Raw genomic sequence first — 22404 nt, 5'->3', positions numbered from 1 at the left:
TGCATTAAAATGTGTTATCTACTCTAATATCAAATGAGTTGGGTCATGCTGTTCTATTTGTTAATTTATTACCTACTGCTTATACTAGTATAGTTTGATCAATAGACACAACACCCCCTATTCTGCTCTCTTACTCATAGTCTGTGCTCACTCTCTAGAATAGTAACCAGGTCGTTATGTATTAAACATTCAAGGGAATCTGAGGTCTAACCCTTTCTCACTTCGACACAACTCTGTGGATGTCAGGTTCTACAGTCATAACCTGGATTGCATACAATTTAAATCTGTCGCAATTTTTTCAGTTTTTACTTTTTAAAATTTGAATACAGTCATGAATATAACTTCAGAAAGTCACATGTCTGCATTTCATGAGAAGAAATGATATTTACTCAGAGTCCTCTTATAAAAAGGATTTGCTAAACATCAATCTCTCTTAAAATATTTCTCATGTTAAACGTAGACTTTGTGTCTCTGCTTCTTTGCTTTAGTAGTAGCAGAATGTTCTTACTCTAAATATAAAATTATAAAAAAAGCAAGAAACAATATTTTCTTTAATTAACTTCTTCCTTTGGGGGTTTTAGAAGAGGGGTTATGACTTGACAAAGATCCTTCCCATCTGTTCCTGTTTGTTTGCTTTTATTTTGACTTCCTTTCCTTGTCTTATCAAATATCACATGAATCATTAACATTTGTTTTCATCACTTATTTGGTTTCCCTTACTTCACATGATTAAGACATTATGTTGAGAGAGGCTCAGGGCTCCTTTATTTCATATTAAACTAATATTCTTGAACTAAATATTAAACTTTTTAGTGCTTTTATATGATTTCCCCTTTACTGTGTTAATATTTTCCTCAGATCTGGAATAGTGAGAAAAAGTAGCACACTTTGTTAGATTGTAGGTGTCCAGATAAAAGTTTTGAACAATTAGATTCCATTTTCAATAAAATTACTTCCTAACAGGAAGTGGAATTTATTAATCCCTTTGTGCAAAAGACGCATAAGTCTTGTGGGTGTTTGTTAGGGGGTATATTTAAAAACTAGAATATATATGTATATATTTATTTGCATATTGTATGATATCTTCCACTAACACACACCATTGTTCATGATTTCACCTGGTTTTTATACAATTACAGAACTGGATTTCTAGTATTACCCAGCTAGCAATTGGAAATTGTGTGTGTGTGTTCTAATATAAGACCTTACAAGGTGGTGCAATTATTATATTGAAATTTATCAGTTTTTAAAATAAATGGTTGGGCCTCCCCTGGTGGCACAGCAGTTGAGGACTTGGCTGCGAGGCTGCCCTCAGCCTCTGCAGCGCCGGTTGGATCCCCGGCTGCTGGTGAGGGTCCCATATGGCACGCAGACCTCTCCTGCGGTCCCTCAACTCCCCTCAGCAGTGTATTTCATCGGTCTGCCTGCTCTGCTCCCCGCTCTGGCTCTGGTGAATCCTCTCACCCTCCCGCGCTTCTGACTGCATCCAGTGCTTGTATAAATGAATAAATAAATCTTTAAAAAATAAAATAAAATAAATGGTCAAGTTACTTTACATATAGAATAAAAGTGAAATTTTCTGTTGATACAAATTAGATATTATACAAGTAATTTCATATAATAATACTGGCAAATACATTAAATCCAAACAGTAAATTTAAAACATGAACAAAAACCAAAACAAATAGGAAATTTTGTGACAGATTGCTAATTTCTCTCCCTCCCCAATACAAGTAAACTACAAGTAGACTGTATAGTACAAAGGATGGATCTGATTTGATGGTTTTAACTTTAATATTAAAAACTGAAATCTATTTTTACAAAGAATTTAATTTTTTTTCTTCAAGTCATTATCTGCAGAGCTAAGTCTGCATAATAACAATAAACAGCTTTAAAAATTCATGCCTGTAATAAACTATTCAGTGATCTAGATACTTTCTTATACACCAAATTATAGCTGTAAGCATCAAATCACAATGAACTTTGAAACTATTAGGAATTTGTAATTTAAATAGTTTCACTTAGTCCCTACTCCCAAATGCTTTTAATTAGAACAGACTTTTTAATTAAGTACTCCCATGCACAAAGTGTAGCTTGATGATTTCCCTGTCATATCAACCTCCCATACAAAAGCAAATCATCATTGTGTCAAAGGAAGATATTTTCTCTGGAACCAAATAATAAGAATTCTAGTTCTGATTTTACATTGTTCATCTGAGGCTCTGCATACCAAAAAGATTTCTGATTCTGGAAGCATGGCAAGGAACAGAACTACAATGATAGTTAAATGTTAAGAGTTGAAACTTTCAGCAAAAGAGATATCAGATTTACTCTGGTGATAGTCCAGTTATTTATTCGGTAAAGTTGATATTGTCAAATTGACATTAAATTTGGATTCACGTAAATATCAAATCATTATACTCCCATTTACTTGCTCCATGAAAATGTGCAGAATTTTTTGAATCTTACAACCTATTTGTAAAAGGCAGTTAAGAATACCTATTTTATTGATTTCCCCAAAGTTTAGATTTAAAATGTATACACTTGACTTTTAACAGGTGCAATTACACATCATAATATTAGCCATACCAATGCCAATTTAAGGAAAAGTTTATCTTAAAAAACTTAGGACAAGTTCTCTTAAGCAGTTCTCACCTATTTAATATGTCAGGCATAATTTTGATAAACCTGGCTTAGCATCAGGCAAACAGGAAAATATTTTCCTGTGCCCAACACAGAAAACATGCTGAAATAAAGACATAAGGAAATGGTGGGTTTGGGATTATCTAGTAAGTATAAAGCCCAAAGGACATCCCTCAAAACAAAACATATGTATAAACACTCTGAGACCCCAGATGCAGACAACACATTGAATAATAAAGCCTTAGACATGGACACACTCAGGGATTCCAGTGATATTTACCCTGTAGCTTCTTTTTGCAGAACATTTTCTATGGGCCAATGACTTTGCTTGCTGTTTAAAGTGTCAGGGAAGGAGTGAGTATTGAAACCATTATTATATAGCATAAAAACATGATACAGTTGAATTATGAGCTCATATATCCTTCTTAGCTCCCTTGTCATTCAACTCCCACCAGGTGGTTTGTTATAAGAAGCCTCAGTTAGAAGTACAGCCCCATAATTCAGAGGCCTGTTATTAGCTCACTGGATACATGTGGCTATTTACTATGTATTGTAGAATCTATATAATTTCTCTGGAATTATATAAATTAGTTGAAATGTTTTTTCCTATAGAGTGAGATAGCCAAATGTATGTTTCAATACGAGTGATAAAAACATAAAGTAGGATTTCTTTGAACCTTAGCCTCTATAAAAAAAAATGGACACAGCTCAGTCTTCTAGGGTCTGTCTCATCCTGTTTTTTTTTTTTTTTAAGATTTATTTATTTATGCATACAAGAACTGGGGTAAAGGCCAGAGGTGTGGGAGGTGAGTAGATTCACCAGAGGCAGAGAGGGGAACAGAACTGGTGGATTGACTGAAATACACTGCTGAGGGGAGCATTGGGCGAGTCTGGAGAGGTCTACTGTACCGTGTGGGTAGTTTCCTGGCAGGGGATCGAACTCTTGCTTCAGTGGCTGCAAATAGCTTCATAGGTTGCATCTTAACCCTTTGCACCACCAGGGAGGCCCTCTCATCCTGTTGTATTTCTGCCTTCATTTAATTCTGAAGTGGATCATCACTGATGTCTAAATATTATTTAACCATGGAAATACACTAACTGCAATAACTGGTATCTAGTCTATGGGCCAATCTTTAATTCTTGATACATTTGCTTATTTCTTAGGAACACTAGTGTAAAATTTAATAAACATTTATTAAATGTGGAATTATAGTAGCTCTGATTCTATCTACCTACATATATATATATATGTAAGTAGATACACACACACACACACACACATATATATATATATATCATCATCTTTCCAGTTTCATGTAAATCACATGAAACTTACCTCTGACTTGTTCACTAATTCATAGCACATATTTATTGAATAACCTTGGTGCACGAATGTATCAACTTGGAAAACAGAGTTCCCTCACATGTTGGACATAATATTCCATTTTTACAAATTAGTCTAATATAAATCATGTGATTAGGGGTATGAAATATGGGGATGCCAATATTTCTGTGAAATAAAAATGACTGTTTTGTTTTTAAGTTTCTTACTAATCACTAAATCTACAACAGAGTATATAAAAAAAAAACACTCCATTGCTTAATATTGAAGGTGAGATCTGCAAATAGACTATCTTTTCTACTTTCTATATTTACTGTAGGTTATTTTTGTTTCTTTATATTTTAATTCATGAAGCTACCAGAAATTCTAAAATTTACATGGTGTATGCATTTTATTTTAATGTTTGGAAACCTTTTCCAGTCTTATTTTCTCCTACTGTATGTGCTAAAACTTGATATTTAGACATATTTTTTCACAATTAAGCCCCAAATTTATACTACTCTATAAGGATTTATCCTACAAATCCTTCAGATTTCAGGGTTTTACATTTGAGAAAAAAGCTTAAATTTTGTTTTATTTTTCCTCTAGATTTTTAATTTCCCATTTCTTATTTTGCTTCATTGTAATGGGTTTACTGAATGGTATATAAACCATTCTAATGGGTTTAGCTAATGGATATATGTGTCCAAGATTTGATTTACTTTACTTTTTCACTCACTGTGTGTTTCTCAATGGGTAAAAATTGAGTGATATATTTCCATCTTAACATTTAATTGTTTGGTTAATCTCTATTTGGAGGAGAAAGGCTATAGTTCACTGATAGTGATGAAATAAGATGACTTTCATATAAACAGCAACAAATGTGCACAATAGTTACATTACATGGTATATTTAACAACACTGCTAAGGAATAAGATGGGCACTCAGTGTTCCACATGGAGATACACCTGAGTGCATTCTGAGAAAATTTGATTCCGCAAGCTTGGAGGAAAGTAATTGTCATTCAACAGAAATCATCTTGCTTTGCATATCAGTCAAACACACACACACATAATTATCTATTTCCTGAGTGCTCTGGAACTGATATCAAAATAACAAATATATATTTATGAGAACCAGAAATGTTATATTCTTTTTAATCATCTAAACTTTATGTAATTGTGAAATTAACTTTGAGAATATGTTAAAAATTATAACATGCCCAGCAAGTGAAAATAGATCAAAACCCACAAATTTTAGATCAGTCTGTTCTGTTGTATTTACATATACTTATGTTCCTCAAGTGTCATTATTAATTATTTTCTATTGTTCATTTTTAGATGGGAGACTGTATTTGAAAACTACTGTCATGTACTGAATCTTTCCTGTTGAAGAAATCCTCGTTATCTTTAAGAACTTTACAGTCAGATATACATCATTGCAAAGTTCAGAAAAAAAATAAAGTCCTTTTAAGGGAACTCTATCAATTTTGTGTATTAATGTTCTTTAAAAGTTTAAGTATTCTACAAAAAAAAAAGTTTCCTCCATTGATTTTCACCTGTGGTTCATGCCAGAGACCTGAGAATGTTTGTAAATGTACAAGTATCAAACTTCTTTCAGATAATGACTGCAACTTTGCTGCTGGACACTTGTATACAGAGTTAAAGGCAGGTCTGAATAAGACCAATTTTGTTTTTTAATGGAATGAACCATTTTCCTCTTCTGAAAATTCTGTATTTGAGCACATCAAGAGACTCTTGTAGCAGTGGTTACCCAGACTTACAGAATGATGTCCTCCCAAACCAGCAAGAAACACCTGGAAATGAACTTGTAGGGGACGTAGAGGATTCCTGAAAACCCAGAAAATAAAGAGTAATATTCTGTTACATTCACTTTTAAACTCTCTACTTGTGGGTTTTCTCCTGAAGATTTTTTTCCACATACTTTCCAAAAGACCAACAAGTGGATGTTGACACCCATCCAATGAAATAACATTTTGCATATCAGAAAAGAAGCATTGACTATAATCCAAAAGCTTTCATGATGTTCTTTTTTCTTAAAAAAAAAAAAGAAAGAAAATATAAATGTAACATGTTTTCATTCCAAACTGGTGGTGGCATATAGAATTAAAAATAATAATGAAGCTTCTTATTCAAACTGTTGGTCACATGTACAGTATATAAACATAAAACATACACGGAAGGTATTATGTATGCAGTAGTATAATAGAGTTTAGGAAAATGAAAATTTTAGAAAATATGTTTTGTCACCCTGTTGGTCAGAAAGACACCTTTCTGGTTTTAACGCATGCAGGCATGTAAATATTTGTCTGGAGTCACAGTATTAATGAATGAGATCTTAAGCATCTGGTGACATCAGAACTCTGTGTCAGCCACTTTTATTTGTATATTGAACCCTAGCTAGTGCCCCAAACTGCACTGCTAAGAATGGATTATGGCTGAACAGTAAATCAAAACACCAGAAATATTTTTATATGTTAATGTCATATTATGTTAATGTTGCTGAAAAACAAAAACCTAACAAACCCTTGATGTATCAGTCCAATACCATGTAGCGCTGAGTGATAAAGTTAAAATGTGTTGTGCTTCCCACCTGGTCAGAGGCAAGGGTGGCCCCGTGTTATTTTCACTGTCTTTTTGAAAGTTACAGTCTGTGTTTTCACTTTTGTGCAGATAACTGGAAGTAAGCTGCAAACAGTGCTATTGCAGGCTGAAGTTACCTACTCTTTTCTTACCTATCTGGAGTTCCACCTTTAAAGACTGATATTATGAATTAATACAGTTGCTGTACATTTTATGATTTTGCTGTCATCTTAAAATGTTCTGATCATAAAATTATTTATTACCATAAACAGCAAAGTCTTAAATGTCCACAGAAAATAGCTTAAAAATGTTTAAAGATAGTTCTGATCGGGTATTAATTATTTGATAAAAATAACATTATAGATACTCTGGCACTAAGCTTCTATAGTTTTTAGGTCTTCCTTGCAATACTGGAACATATTTCTTTTGTGTAGCTCACTATTAACCAGCTAAGTCCATTTTTTAATATAATAAAAGGTTATGTATACAGTTCCTATTTTAGCTTGCTTAAAAGGGAGCAATATTTTTATTTAAAATATTGTTAGTAAATGCTTTGTAGAAATTTGTTTTTCTAAGCACAGTTCTTCCATAACCATCTTTTATTGTTTGATCATAACAAATTCTATTCCTAGATGTATGTATTTCTTGTTTTTCCCTGTGTGCAGTCTTTAAAGGATTACAACATTTAAAATTGGAGGGACTTGTGGCAAGCTTTTGAATCATACATTTTTTGAAAGATTTTTTAAAGAAAAACTAAAACTTACATATGTAGTAGAATCAGCCATTGCTCTGCTCCTTGCATAGAGTCACCTGTTAAGTAGGTTAAATAGTTTAAAATAATACTTTCAAGACCTTTGAGAATGCTTTAGTGTTTGGTTCAATTTAAAAGGAAATTTTAGCAAGGATTAAAGATAAAAGCTATCACCTATATGTTGAGAGACTCTTACTAACATGTTGTAAATATTACAATTCATGAAATGTTATTTTAAGTGTGTAACTTAAGGGTTTTTTTTTGACATTTTTTAGTTTTACAGGTTGGTTTGAAATTTGTGTTTTGGTAGAGACAAGTAAAATTGTGCTCATTTTATGGTTTCCATGCTTTTATAATCCTAAAAATATTAATGTCTAGTTGTTCTATATTATAACCACATTTGCGCTCTATGCAAGCCCTTGGAACAGAACATACTCATCTTCATGTAGGACCTATGAAAATTGTCTATTTTTATCTATATATTTAAAGTTTTCTAAAAATGATAAAAGGTTATTACGAATTTTGTTGTACAAAATCTGTACAAAAATCCGTTTTTACATCATAATGCAAGAATTGGAAATTTTTCTATGGTAGCCTAGTTCTTTGAGCCTGGTTTCAATGTGAGAACCACATTTACTGTTATTGTATTTAATTTTCTTTTTCTTTTCAACAATCTCCTAATAAAACTGTCTGAAATCTCCCTGTGACTTTATTTACAGTTCTTCTTTATTAAATTTGTGAAATGCATAGCATTGAAGGAATATTTACTTTCTAATGGGAGACATCTAAAAACAACATAAGTCAGCTCTTTGCAATGCGAGGGGAACAATGCTCAATGATTTTATTTAACATGCAACTGCTTCTATCTCTAATATGAATTACTGTGGTGAAAAACATCATAAAAGCACACTCTGTAGTTATTGTTTAACAAGCAGATTTTCCATATTTTGTTTCTTGCCAGCTAAGCAAACTGCCCACATATACATGATTTATTTATGTACATTTCTCAGTTTATGAAGCTGTTATTTGTACCTTTTTTCCTTTATATTCTTATATTCCCATGATTCTTATTCCATAAAGCTTTGTGCTGAATAATGTAAAGTAGACATGTTGAAGGAACAAAATATAACCATCTCTATAAGAGTGTAAAAATTGTAACTCTAACTCAGTGTTTTGCTTTTGATCTATCATTAAAAAAATACCCTTAGAATTTTTTGAATTTCAATACCCTTTAATAATATATAAACACCTTAATCAAACCAAAAATGTAACATTTGATGAAATATTTGGTTGTTCGCTCTGAATAGCCTATATATTGGAATGGAAAATGGATTTTTCCTGTCTAAATAAATTATTTCAATCAGTTAACAAATATGATTTTCCTTAATAAATACATGAAATAGTTACATGCCCATTACAATCACATTTTTGCCTTCTGTCAAAATATGTTTATGTAACTAAGACTTGTACTGAACATCATACAATCTCTGGAGATTTGTGGATTTTGACTATCTTTCTCCCATGTGTTTTCATTGGGACTAGCAAATTTAAAATCTGCACACAAGTTGTTTATTACAAGAGGACAGTAAATTACAAATAAAAGATACATGGATTGCATTTTTTAAATGTGGGAAGTAAAGATGTTGACAGAATTAAAACATTATTATAAATGGCATTAAAATATCACTTTTCCATGTGTTGGCTTGGTGTGAACACTTATCTTTATATGTATGACTGGTATACAACGGCTAAACTGACCCTTATTTATTTATCTAAACAAATTCACTAAAAAAGCCTTTACTCTGCACAAAACATTGTCCTCAATAGTGTAATGACTGGAATTGAGAGCCTAGTGCTTGTACCAGAGGAGCGTATACATTTTTTGGAATAAAAAAATCTGGGCATCATCTACTGTATGTAGTGCACTTGTAGCTGGTATTGAGAGGATATTCACTTAAATGCCTTCCCAGTGTATGAAAACAATCTAGTACCCATATTGAACATTCAATGTCTAGACAGTTGTACAAAATGACTTGGGTATAAGACAACTGTGTAGGGATCGAGAAAAAGAATGGATACATTTTCCTCTAGGAAAAACATCATCATAATATTTATTTTCATGTTATTTGTTCATTTCTCTCAATCATAGTTTTCTTTTCAAGGGATGGCAAATTTTAAGGTAAGTGACCTATTTAATTACACACAAAATGTTACCAACAAACACGAAATTTCAGAGTATTGAGTATACATGTACAATATCTAATTCTTACCACTCTCTTTATATGTAGGGTAAGAGCTGGTCTAAAATGTTTCAAACACAAGAGCATAAACCATCATGCCAAATGAGTATGTTAGTTAATTGTGACATTTGTAGTGGCAGCATCATTTACTTTTTTTTTTTTTTGAGATTTATTTATTTATTTATACAAGCAGTGGGTACAGTCAGAAGTGTGGGAGGGTGAGCGAATTCACCAGAGACAGAGCAGGTAGCAGAACAGGAAGACTGACAAAATACACTACTGAGGGGAGCAGCTGGCACAACAGGAGAGGTCTGTGCACCATGTGGGACTCTTGCCGGCGGCCAGGGATCGAATCAGCGCTGCAGAGGCTGCAGGCAGCTTCACAGCCCAGTGCTCAACCACCTGCGCCACCAGGGGAGGCCCAGCATCATTTACTTTTATAGGTTAATGAGCTGGAGATTTTGAGTCAACTTTGGATTATGTGGGGTCCTTTGGTTCCATACACCAAGCAAATTATCTTGGTTTAAGAGAAAAAGGAATTGCGATGCACATGGAACCTCAGTCCAAGAGTGCAGCTAACCCCTACATACCACAGTCCCTTTTCTATTCTTACTTTTCTGCTTCTCTCATTGCAGTCATGTTTGTTCCCCCCGTTCATCTCTTGAATCCTCTGTTACCCAGGAGAATAAGACCCAGCCCACAGAAATGAGCAATCATTCTCTTTCTCTTAAGTCTGATTCCTGAGAACACATACCAGAAAGGTAACTTGGCAATGTGTTTCACACACCTGGGAAATGTTAGAATCTGCTGTGTTCAATTAACTTTGAATCTTTGTGAAATAGCACTACAACACTAGAATTTTTTTTTTTTAAGTTTATATTTTTTTTAAGATCCCTATGAGCTGTTAAGGTTGAAGACCACTGTTTGGGAGGATGGCAAGTCTCACAATATAGAAAATTACTGGTGGTGCAAGGGGTTAAGCACAGTGCTGTGAAGCTATCCTCAGTATCTGTGGAGTTTGATCCCCAGCAGGCCAGGGAGCTATCCACATGGTGCAACAGACCTCTCCTGTCTCGCCTGCTGCTCCCCTCAGCAGTGAATTTCATTCAGTTTGCCTGTTCTGCTCCCCTCTCTGTCTCTGGTGAATCCTCTCAGCCCCCACACCTCTGGCCTGTTCCCCAGTTCTTGTATGCATAAATAAATAAATCTTAAAAAAAAAATGACTAGTGTGCCCTTGGTGGGGCAGGGAGGTGGTTAGGAGTGGGAATAGGAGATTATAAACAGTGCAAACACTATAAAAATGAACTCGTAGTTCTATGATTTCATTTAAATAGTTTATAATATAGTTAAAATGTTTTTAAGTAATTTTAGCATAGTGAACTTAATTCTGAATTGAATATGGATTCGTGATTCTTCCAATCAGATTTATTTATTTATTTATAGAAGCACTGGGTACAATCAGAAGTGCGGGAGGGTGAGAGAACTCACCAGAGCCAGAGCAGGGAACAGAACAGGCAGACTGACAAAATGCACTGCTGAGGGGAGCAGCGGGCGGCAGGAGAGGCCTGTCGCGCCATGTGGGTCCCAAGCCCATGGCCGGGGATAGAACCGGCACTGGGGAGGCTTCACAGCCCAGCGCTCAACCGCTGTGCCACCAGGGGAGGCCCTGAAATAATTTTATTTCTCTAAAATTATTGAACAATTTGAGCCGAGAACCAGTTGCACAAGGCAATAAAAATTCTGTTTCAGTCAGCCATCAACCCTTCTTTTTTGAGGACATCCAGTTTTATGGAAGCAAAAAAGTATAACACATTGTGCTGTGATTTTCAATGGGAGATGAAATGCCTAAGAAATTTGTTATAAATGGGAAGTACAAAGAGGTAATGTTTCTTTGCTGTACTTGAAGTGGTAAAATGTCAATCAATATAGTAGAGTATGATAAGCTTTGCATATATAATGTAATACCTGGAACAATAATTAAAAATATTGTATCAATATTCATACTAACAAACACTATAGATAATCAAAATGGAATTCAATGCCATATTGAGGTCCCCTCCTGGATAAAATGTATATTGTAATTCCTACAGAGTGTTAAGCTACTTGGCTTCCAACCCTCTCTCAAACAGACAGAGGCAAACAGATAAAGATAATTTGGTTGCTACATTTCCAGCACTAAACATCTCTATTTTCCATGTATTTTGTATACTCAGCTCACTTTCAACAGCGATATATTTCAAAGCAACATTTTTAAAAATAAGTAAGGACTTAATTGGAGACTATTGTTATTACAATATTTATTCTTTATTTATTTTTATTTTTTTAAGTTTATTTATGCATGCAAGAACTGGGGTACAGGCCAGAGGTGTGGAGGGGTGAGAGGATTCGCCAGAGACAGAGTAGGGAACAGAACAGGCAGATTGACTGAAGTACACTGCTGAGGGGAGCTACAGATCATGAAGTTGCTTATTTCTTTTTCATACATCCAGGCACACAATGGTTGGGATATGTCTGCCCGCAATGGGAATAGTAGTCTAATTTGCTTAGTCCATCCATTCAAACGCTGATATCTTCCAGAAACACCCTCATAGAGACCCCAGAAATGTCTAACCAAATACCTTGGCATCTTATGGACTTGTCAATTTGACACAGAAAATTAAGCGTCAAGAATACACCCTTTGTCAACTTGACACCCACATCCACTTCCTTAAACCCAACTTAATCTCCAAATAAAGACTATAAGGTCATAATTTGGCCTAAATACACTAATCCCTTCTCCCCTTCTCCAAAAGAGGAAATAAAATCTTTAAGTGATATTTACTCTCCTCTTTAATAACTCTAACAAATAACATGGTATAAATTTAGCAATAATTAAACACGATATAAAGTTAGCACATCTTATGTTACATGAGAAGGGGTTCAGAAAGAAAACAAAGATATTTGAGACATATAACATACATTCATATAACTATTCAAAACAAAATAAGAAGGAAATACATATATGTCCCTCATTTCTAATACCGGTGACATCCCTGTAAATGGTTCTTATAAACACTTTTTTTCTGTTATATATTCTTCATTACCTTTGCTGTTACCTAGTGCCTTATCTGGTTTGTGGTATTTTACTTGAAGGTCACAGGAATGGCCATCCCAACTATATCTGAAAAGGACAAATGGTTCTTGAAGAATAACAATAGGTTATTGTAAATTGATGGTGGCGTTAATATCTGCACTGCCTCCACAAATGGAATAGCAACACTGCTTTTGATTTACTATTTTTCTAGGTAGGAGTTCTGGTGAATGCCCCTTAGTCTTTCTCACAGTAATCACCCTCACTTCATAGATTAGCAAGTAATTGTGAGGACTGTCTGCTGCTGAGTATAACGGTTCCAATCATGTATTTTGGAAATAACCACAGGATGCCACAGTTGAGAATGTGTATACGATCTTATATGACCACAGCTTTAAGGAACAACTTATTATGCTAATTTCATCACATCAAGGGGTGAATTGAGAATACGTCCCATTGTGCATACACCCGCTTTGACTAAGTGGCACAGCTATTTGCAGCAGAGATGCACTGTGTCCAGCAGTCCACAGTCTCCTAGGCCAGGTACAATATGTAATAGCCAACAAGACTTTAGAGAGGTAGTGAGGGAACTTCCTGATGATGCCTGATTTATAGCTGGGTCTAATCAGGGCAACCCATCCACAAGGGTTGCAATCACTATTCAACACTGATATCATCTAGATGGAAACCAGAAAGAACCTCAAAGTTAATGATCTGTACTCTCAAGAAAGGTTTGGTGATCACCCAAGGGCCAAGGCTATTGACACAGTTGGGCTATTCTGAAAGCATTAGCCCTACAGATTGAACAATGGGAAGTCCTGTAGTGAAAGATCAGGAAGATGTTTTGTGAGGTCAGGAAGTATGAAAAGTCTTTTGTGTTTTTCTGCAAGAGACTGAGGCAGTTTTTGTAGATTTCTAAAACCTGGCTGGAGAGGTACTGATGCCCTTTGGCGATCAGGATTCCTTCTTAAGTAAGGGGAAATTGCTCAGTCTCCACTGGGATCTCATTGTCCTTCTGCAAGCTGGACCTGTTGACTTGCACTATATCTGAAATTAAAAAGCAGACATTGAAAGAGGGGAGAAGGTGGGGGTTCTAAACTGCCATATCCCATCCCCACGCCTTCTACTCAAACATGACAGCACTGCTTCCCCTGGAAACATATATGGGAAGCACAACTAGATCAAATTCCTATGATGCCAACCTCCCGCTCCTTTAGGACAAGTGGGCACATTTTTTTTTGCCATTGGCATGACCATTCGGCTGCAAACTGCATTCCCTCTATTGGCTTGGAGAACATTATAGCATATGTAGAAAGCCTTACAAAATTCATCCAGAAAAATTTAAAATAACAACTAATAAAATCTGTCTTTACTAACCACTGAAATATCTTTCATGAGAAAAACTTTCCTCTAAAATAGGATGGCCTTGAATTTTAAGACTGCCTCTCAGCCACCTGTGCCATCATTCATACAGAATTTTATCAGTTCACACCTGATAAATCTGTTAATTTTTTGTAAATGACATGAGTGATTTGACCCCCAGATGAGGGGCCTTAGTAACTCAGTGGTTAAGATCATGGGGCACTTGGTGGAAGAAAGTGTGACTTATTTGAGGAATCATTATTTTAATCTGTTTTCTCTTGCATGATCCTATGTTGTTGCTGTGGCATCTGCCTACATTGTAGCCAGACAACTGCCAAAGGAGTCATATCTATTTTAATAAAGTCCTTTATGACCACTCAGAGCATACTGTAGGTCAGGGAAAATGTTTATGATTGTTAGAGCCAACCAGGAAGGGTGGTGTGTTGGAAGAGGTCACATAAATGAAATAGAAGAGAATTGGGAAGATATCATGGTGAGCTTATTCTTATCCATGTGTTCAAAATTGCAAGACATGGCTCAATATCAGGGTGCAACAACAAAAGGGCTTATTTTTAAAGGGGTGATTGAGAAAAGGAACGATTTCCTGAGGCACAAATGACTGGCTGCCCTATCCAAGATAGTGTCCACATTGTCCAATAGTCCAAAACAAAAACTGTCCATGCAAGATAACATTGTCTTTCTGATGGCGGTGTCTGGGGTGCCCTCTCCCTGCCCTGTAACTGAAGCCTGAAACTGGTGGCACACCGGTGAGTAGTGGACCTGGATCCTACTCATCTGTGGCAGCTGGGGTAGTCACAGGTGGCACTGCTAAGACAGCGTGGAGGCAATCCGGAGGCAAGGCTGGGAAGTGTCAGATGCCAGGTCAGACAGATCACAGATTGTAAACACTGGCATCAGGGTTTAAAATTCTTTTTGCATAAGTTATGTACATGCCAGCAGCACTCCTAGGGATGGCAGCCGAAGAGAAGTTCTTCCCACGAGAGTCAAGGCAGTTCCCTTCCTGAAGCCAGAGTCTCTCCCAAGACTGGCCAAACCTTCTCAGGCCTCTCTGAAGCTTCCACTTACACCCCGCTTTTGGGGACTCACCTTTCAAACCAGATTGGTCCATTTTTCCAACCCAGCTGTTGTTAAGACTTAATTGGTACCAGCGCAAACTTGAAACTAATTGTGACAGGGGTTGCTCCAACCTGATTGGTTTTCAAAACCAGCTCGGGAATCAAAACTGAAAAGGCCCCATTGCTTCCAACCTGCCCTGTGCCCGCACACTGGGCCTGCCAGGTTCTGCTCTTCCTGAGCTGGGCTAGTGAGCGCTGCTATATCTGAAAGGCCTCAGCCAGGTTCAAACCTGACTTGTGCATCCCCCGAAATGTGCTGTTTTTGTTTTTATTTTTTCTCTCTTTCTCTTTTTTTTTAAATCCTAACCTCCCCCTCTGCTGTGCCAGCCCTGCTTTGGCAGTAAAAGCATCTGTGGGGTGTAGCCCCAGGCTGACAACGCTCAGCTGCTTTGGAGAACCAGTTGCCACTGGCTACTCTCACATAGGAACTCCACCAGAGGTTGACCTGAGAGCTGAACTCAGGCCACTGGAAGCTCCTCAACTTCCTCTCCTGTCCTAGGAAGGTATGTTCCTCTCTGTTTTCTCACTAGGATTCTTTAAGCCTTCTCTCTCTCTCTCTCTCTCTCTCTCTCTCTCTCTCTGCCATTTCTGAGACCAGAAATTCGTAATTTAGGTGTCAGCAGATTCTTTTCCCTCTGAAGATGGTAAGGGACGATTCCTTCCTTGGTTCTTAAATTCTGGTGGTGACCTGCAGAGGCCAGCTCATTGATCTAAATGGGGCTCGAACATGCATTCCCTTGCTTCCTGAAACAGCTCCTCAAGTCTCTCCCCATAGGAGCTGCCAGCAGTTCCAGTTTTTACCTGGGAAATCCTAGGAAGCTAACCAACATTTGCTTGTTGATAGTCATAAACTATCTTTATTTTACTCTGTTCTTGAAAAAATAGTCTTGCATAGTGTATACTTCTAGGTTTCTGGTAATTTTTTCTTAGTTTCTCGGCATTTGGCACCCAGTGTCATCATGAGAAGGCAGTTTAAATATTGTACTTTGGAGTCAATCTGACTTTTCTCTCTGGATGCTTTTAATAACTGATTTAACTCTGATGCTTTGAAATTTGAATATAATATGTGTAAGTAAAAGACTTATTTTTATTATGTTTGGGAGCTAATTGTCTTCCCACATATTTGAGGAGGTGTTTTTCAATTTAGAAAATTCTAAGTCATTATCCCTTCAAATCATGAATGCCTTTGTGTATTTTTTATATTTTTTTTTATAACTCAGGAATCTTAATTTGTTTTTGTAACTTAACTTCTGTTTAACCTTCATTCATATAAACCTTTTTTAAAATTCTGTTTCATGCAATCTAATTTCTTCAGGTTTATCATTTGATCTACCAAGTATATGTTCTGGTCTATAGAATTTTCTATAAATTTTTAATGTCTTTTTTTATTTTTAGAAATTCTCTGGCTCTTTTCAAACCTCTTAAATCATTCTTGATGGTTTCTGTTTATATGTTTCGTTTTCCCTTTTATTTCTTCATATATTATGATTATTATATATCTCATATTTTTATTCTGTTTCTTGTAATCCAGTATCTTGTATTATTGAGGTCCAATTGTACATTGTCTTTTTCGAGTCCTTCTAAGGAATTCTTAATTATTAAAAAGATGAGTTTTATTCACATTTATGGAACTATGTGTGAATCCTTTTAAAATTTGCCTTGAGAATGTAGTATTGCTTGGGGGAATTTCATTCCTTCATTTAGTAGCCTGGGGCTCTTTTAAAAGTTAAACTTTTTATAATTTAAATGTTTTAAATGTCAAATTCAAAGTTAAATTTAACTTTATATTCTTAACTTGTCTTTTATTTCACATAAACAGTGCAAATTTGAATAATAATTTCTAAATCCTGGAATCTTCTGAATTCCCAAATGATATATTTCTCTTTCACCACTGCCACATTTGATATGTTTTTTGATATGTTTTTTCTGCCTTTGTGCAGTGAATATTTTTCTATATGAACTTTTTTAGCTGAGAGTATAAGCTCTTTGGAGTTCTATCTGCCAGTCAAGTTCTCCATGGATTAAGATGGCTCAAAGATAAACAGAAAGATATACACAAAGATAAACAAGTTCTGGTCTATTTACCTGATATGTTCTCTTTATCCTGGTCTCAGAATAACACTTCCATGATTTTTGATGGTTTTTCCAGAATTTGGGGTGTTTTGTATATATATAGTCAAGAAACTGTCAGACTTCAGTATACTGGACTGATTTTATAAGACATGATTCCCTATTAAAACTTAACTTTCAAACTCATGATATACAAGTTTTAATTATAAACATTAATTTGCAGCATTAAACATACAACTATTATTTACTTATTATTTTAAGGAATTAATGACGTGTTTTCTAGAATATAGCAAAGGCTGAGTGATGTTATTTTTTGTAAGAATAATACAGAACCAGGGCCTCCCCTGGTGGCAAAGGCAGTTGAGCACAGCCCTGTGAAGCTGTGTGCAGCCTCTGCAGCACAGGTTTGATCCCGGCCTACCGGTGAGGGTCCCACATGGTGCGGCAGACCTCTCCTGTCTCGCTAGCTGATCCCCTCAGCAATGTATTTAGTCAGTCTGCCCACTCTGTCTCTGGTGAATCCTCATACCCTTCCGTGTATGTGGCCTATACCCCGGTTCTTGTATAAATAAAATAAATAAATCTTAAAAAAATAAAAAGAAGAATACAGAACCTCAAATTTTCCTTGGACCTCAAGGAACATATGTTAAGGTTAAGAGAAAATTATTATATGTTAATTATATAAAAATAGTGAAAGATGCAGTTTTAATATGTATTTTTCATATTAAAAGGCAATTATTTAGCATGATATGCACATACAAATATAAAAAAATCCAAATTTGTGTATTATTGATAGTATTATAAGGATTTACTTTCTTTTTCATGACTTTTCAGTATTTCTAAATTTGAAAAATGAATATATATTTCTTTTTTTTTCTGAAGGCAATTGTCCCTAAAATTTATTTATTGTTGAATATTTACAGCCCGATTTGTTTTTATCATCAGTCATGTCAAAATTCTATCAGAAAATATCTAACTGAATATTTCGTTTATTTCTTCCTTTCTCTCTCCCCCTTTCCTTTTTCTTTAGAAACAATGGGGAACTTAACCATTATTTTTATAGTTGTTTCAAAACTGAGAAAACTAAGAAAAGTAGACTGTCTATATATTACAGCCTAAAATGCAGTGTAAATTGGTTATTTTCCAGGATTTGCTTGATGTTGATAGCCAAATTGGCATGATAATTAAAATATGTGTGTTTGCATATAGAAGTCTATGGATTATCTAGATTCACTAGAAATTCAAATTCCTCAAGAGTTACATGATTTGTTACTCGAGGATGATTTTTGGACCAGCAGCACTGGCATCATTTGGGAGCTTGTCAAAAATGAGGCCTCAGACCCCACCCTAAATACACTAAATCAACGTCAGCCTTTTAAGGAGATCCACAGAGGATCCATATATCATTAAAGTTTTAAAAGCATTATCAAAACAGATTTTAAATGATACAGTGAGTTGAAAGTTGAGACAATTTTGTTGAAGGAAAAGATGTTTCAATTATCTCTATAATACTAATTTATTTACTTATTATTTATTGAGGCATATTGATTTATAATTTTGTATATTATTTATATACTTCTGCAGAAGTTTGATAACACACCACACCCACCCCCAAAGCCTCTCTACACAATTGAGGCCTTTCCCCTTTATTCCTTATATCCACTCTACCTCCCCTAGTAGTCTCAATTTAGCAGTCATAATTTTTTTTAAGATTTTTTTTATTTGGGCCTCCCCGGTGGCACAGCTGGTTGAGCGCTGGGTTGCGAAGCTGCCCGCAGCCTCTGCAACGCCAGTTCGATCCCCGGCTGCTCCCCGGCCACTGGAGGAGGGTCCCACATGGCGCGCAGACCTCTCCTGCCGCCCGCTGCTCCCCTCAGCAGTGTACTTCGGTCCTTCTGCCTGCTCTGCTCTCCGCTCTGGCTCTGGTGAATTCTTTCACCCTCCCGTGATTCTGACTGTACCCAGTGCTTGTACAAATAAATAAAAATAAATCTTTAAAAAAATTTTATTTTATTTATTTATGCATACAAGAACTGGGGTACAGGCCAGAGGTTCTGGTAGGTGAGAGGATTTGCCAGAGACAGTGTGGGTAACAGAGCAGGCAGATCTACTGAAATACACTGCTGAGGGGAGACAGGAGACAGGAGAGGTCTGCTGCACCATGTGGGTAGCTCCCTGGCTGGTGATCAAACTCATGCTACAGTGGCTGCAGATAGCTTTGTATTGCTGAGACTTAACCTCTTGTCTCACCAGGGAGGCTCTCTGTGATGATAATTTAAGGGCATTGTTTTGTTTTGTTTTGTTTTTTCTGTTGTTTGTTTCTCTATATTTAAAAAATGAGTAACATCATCTAGTATTTGTCTTTCACTTAGCATAATTTTCCCCAGTTCCATCCGTGTTGTCAAAAATGGCAAGAGTTCAACAGTTTTTAAAGCTGAGTAGTATTCCATTTATCTATATACCACATCTTCTTTACCATCTCATGTAAATATGATTTTTAAAAATTAATTATTTTAATGTTTTAGAAGGGGCTGGTCAGGATATAAAATGCTCTGGATAAATAGCTTCAATTCTCAGATTTTTCTGCTACAGCATAGTCACTGCCATGATTTCTGCTCCAAGTACTCATTCAAATCTCTTAAGTTACTGTTAAATTAGGAGAGTTAAAGTTCTGCTCATCATTTAAGGAGAAATTATTAATTATAGGAAAAGTAGTAGCAATTGAAAAATTAAGAAGAAAACCTGAAATCCCATGTGGTTTTTCATTTTCAATATCTTACAAATATCTTCACATTCACACATTATTATATTAGTTCATTTATATTTATTCCAAGATATGTTGTAAAAATGGACAACACTGTGGATTGAAAAGGTGTGAACTATGAAGATGTTGAATTGTTCTTTGTTCTATAGTGCTATGTCAAGTTAATTTTAATCATGATTATTAATAGCAATCCCATCTATAACAAACTTTGTAATCATGATCTGTAATGGCTGCATCATATCCCATTGATTCAAAGCTAGAAGGTTATTTAATCACTGTTTCATTATACAAATAATCAGATAATTTCCATGTTTTGCTATTCTAAATAATGAAGCAATAAACATTTTTTTATAGTAGTTTATCCGTTAATATCATCTCTGTAATGTAAGTTACAAGAAGTGGAATTATTGGATTTAAGTACATATAATATAGGCTTTTTAAGCAGGATATTTCCTGGAGTATTTTTAGGTCTCATATATTACTTTTTAAAATCTGATATTTAAAAGAGATTTAGTGAAAAAAAACAGATATAAGAGTGAAGATGATGAGGAGGATAATGGACATTTATTGTTTTATTTCATCTGCTTACTCTGGATTTTTTAAATCTTTTTCTGGTTTCTTAGGGGGAAAGGTAAAGCCACTAATTTGAGATCATGCATTTTACTCTAGATAGGATTTTATTTGGCATGAATTCTGTTTTCATATTCATAGAGTTCAGAATTGTTATTAATTTCACATTTTCATTTTTACCCATAAATTAGCTATATTTCCTGCCATTTTGTTTCCAAATATTTTGAAGATTTCCCAGATATCTTTCTTTTTTTTAAGATTTATTTATTTTTGCATACAAAGGCTTGGATAGGGCCTCCCTGGTGGCGCAGTGGTTGAGTGCTGGGTTGCGAAGCAGCCCGCAGCCTCTGCAGAGCCGGTTCGATCCCTGATCCCCGGCTGCTCCTCAGCCACTGGAGGAGGGTCCCACATGGCGCGCAGACCTCTCCTGCGCCCACTGTTCCCCTCAGCAGTGTACTTCGGTCCTTCTGCCTGCTCTGCTCCCCGCTCTGGCTCTGGTGAATTCTCTCACCCTCCCGCGCTTCTGACTGTACCCAGTGCTTGTATAAATAAATAAATAAATCTTAAAACAAACAAACAAACAAACAAAAAAACAAAACAAACAAACAACTGGGGTACAGCCCAGAGGTGTGGTGGGTGAGAGGATTCACCAGAGACAGAGTGGGAAGCAGAACAGGCAGATCTACTGAAAACACTCCTGAGGGGAGCAACGGGCAAGACAGGAGAGGTCTTCTGCGCAATGTGGGTTGCTCCCTGGCAGGCTGGGTATGGAACTTGTGCTGCAGAGGCTGTGGATAGCTTCATAGTGCTGTGCTTAACCTCTTGTGCCATAAGTGAGGCCCCCATATATTTTTCTATTATTGATTTAATTAAAATTAAATTTCTAATTTAATTATGATGTTGCTAGTGGACATACTTTGTAAGATTTGAATGTTTTTATATTTATTGATTTATGATTTAGAATATGGTCTTTGTTACAAATTATCTGTGAAAAAAATGTTGTGTATTCCATTATTATTTAGTGAAGTGGTCTATAAGTCAAGTTGCTTGATGATGTAAAAAAATAATCAAACAGTATTAAATACCTAACAAATGAGGTAAAAGATTTGTACAATAAAAACTACATGAATTTTCTAAAATAAAAAAAAGTAAACATTGGAAATCTATTCCCTCCTCTACAATTATGAGAGTTAACATTGTTAAAATAGCTATTTTACCCAAAGCAATATACAGGTTCAATGCAAACCCTATCAAAGTTTATTTTTTTCTGTTTCTGTACTATGTCTTTTTATTCTGGATTCTTTTAATATTTTTCTCTATTATATATATTTTTTATAATTTGATTAGGCTATGTCATTGTGTAGTTTTCCTCATATTTCATATGAGTGGGATTTGTTGAGATTCTTGGATGTGTTAGTTTGCAGTGTTTATCAGGTTTGAAAAATTTGGAGACATTATTTCTTGAATTGTTTTCTCTTTCACCATTTCTTTTATGTTCAGAGCTATAATTTTACATGTATTAGATGGTGTCTGCTTGTCTCACTATTTATTTTTTCTTCTGTAATTTTTGGTCTTCCCTTAATCCCAAATAGTGATTTTTGTGTCAAATTTCAGAATTTTGACTTAGGAGTTTTTAAAATGTACATTCTGTGTCTTAATGTATCCATTATTTTTGAATAGATGAAATGCAAATACAGTAACTGTCTTAATTCCTCAGCCATTCTAAGGGCTATAAATGCTGGGTGATTTTTAATTGATTGATTTTTCTTTTTATATTTCAAGCTTTTCTACTTATAACATGTCTAGTAATTTATTGTCATGTGTAAGTCATTGTGTTTTTTACCTTATTATATTCTGGAAATATTAAATCGCTA

General features: G+C 35.3%; 1 protein-coding gene across 5 annotated transcripts in view; it reads left to right on the top strand.

Moving 5' to 3' along the window:
• DACH1 (dachshund family transcription factor 1) overlaps positions 1–5342 on the top strand; it is a gene marked incomplete at both ends in the record, with an annotated part of 401718 nt that extends 396376 nt beyond the window's left edge. For all 5 annotated transcript variants that reach the window (XM_084234754.1, XM_084234752.1, XM_084234753.1 and 2 more), the window contains one exon: positions 5305–5342. In XM_084234754.1, coding sequence (XP_084090880.1) covers positions 5305–5342 — 38 coding nt within the window. The remainder of the gene's footprint in view (positions 1–5304) is intronic.
• Positions 5343–22404: the final 17062 nt, after the last annotated feature.

This window comes from Talpa europaea (genome assembly GCF_964194135.1).
Source record: "Talpa europaea genome assembly, chromosome: 6".
NCBI classification, from domain to species: domain Eukaryota; kingdom Metazoa; phylum Chordata; class Mammalia; order Eulipotyphla; family Talpidae; genus Talpa; species Talpa europaea.
This window is presented reverse-complemented; position numbering and strand designations above follow the sequence as displayed.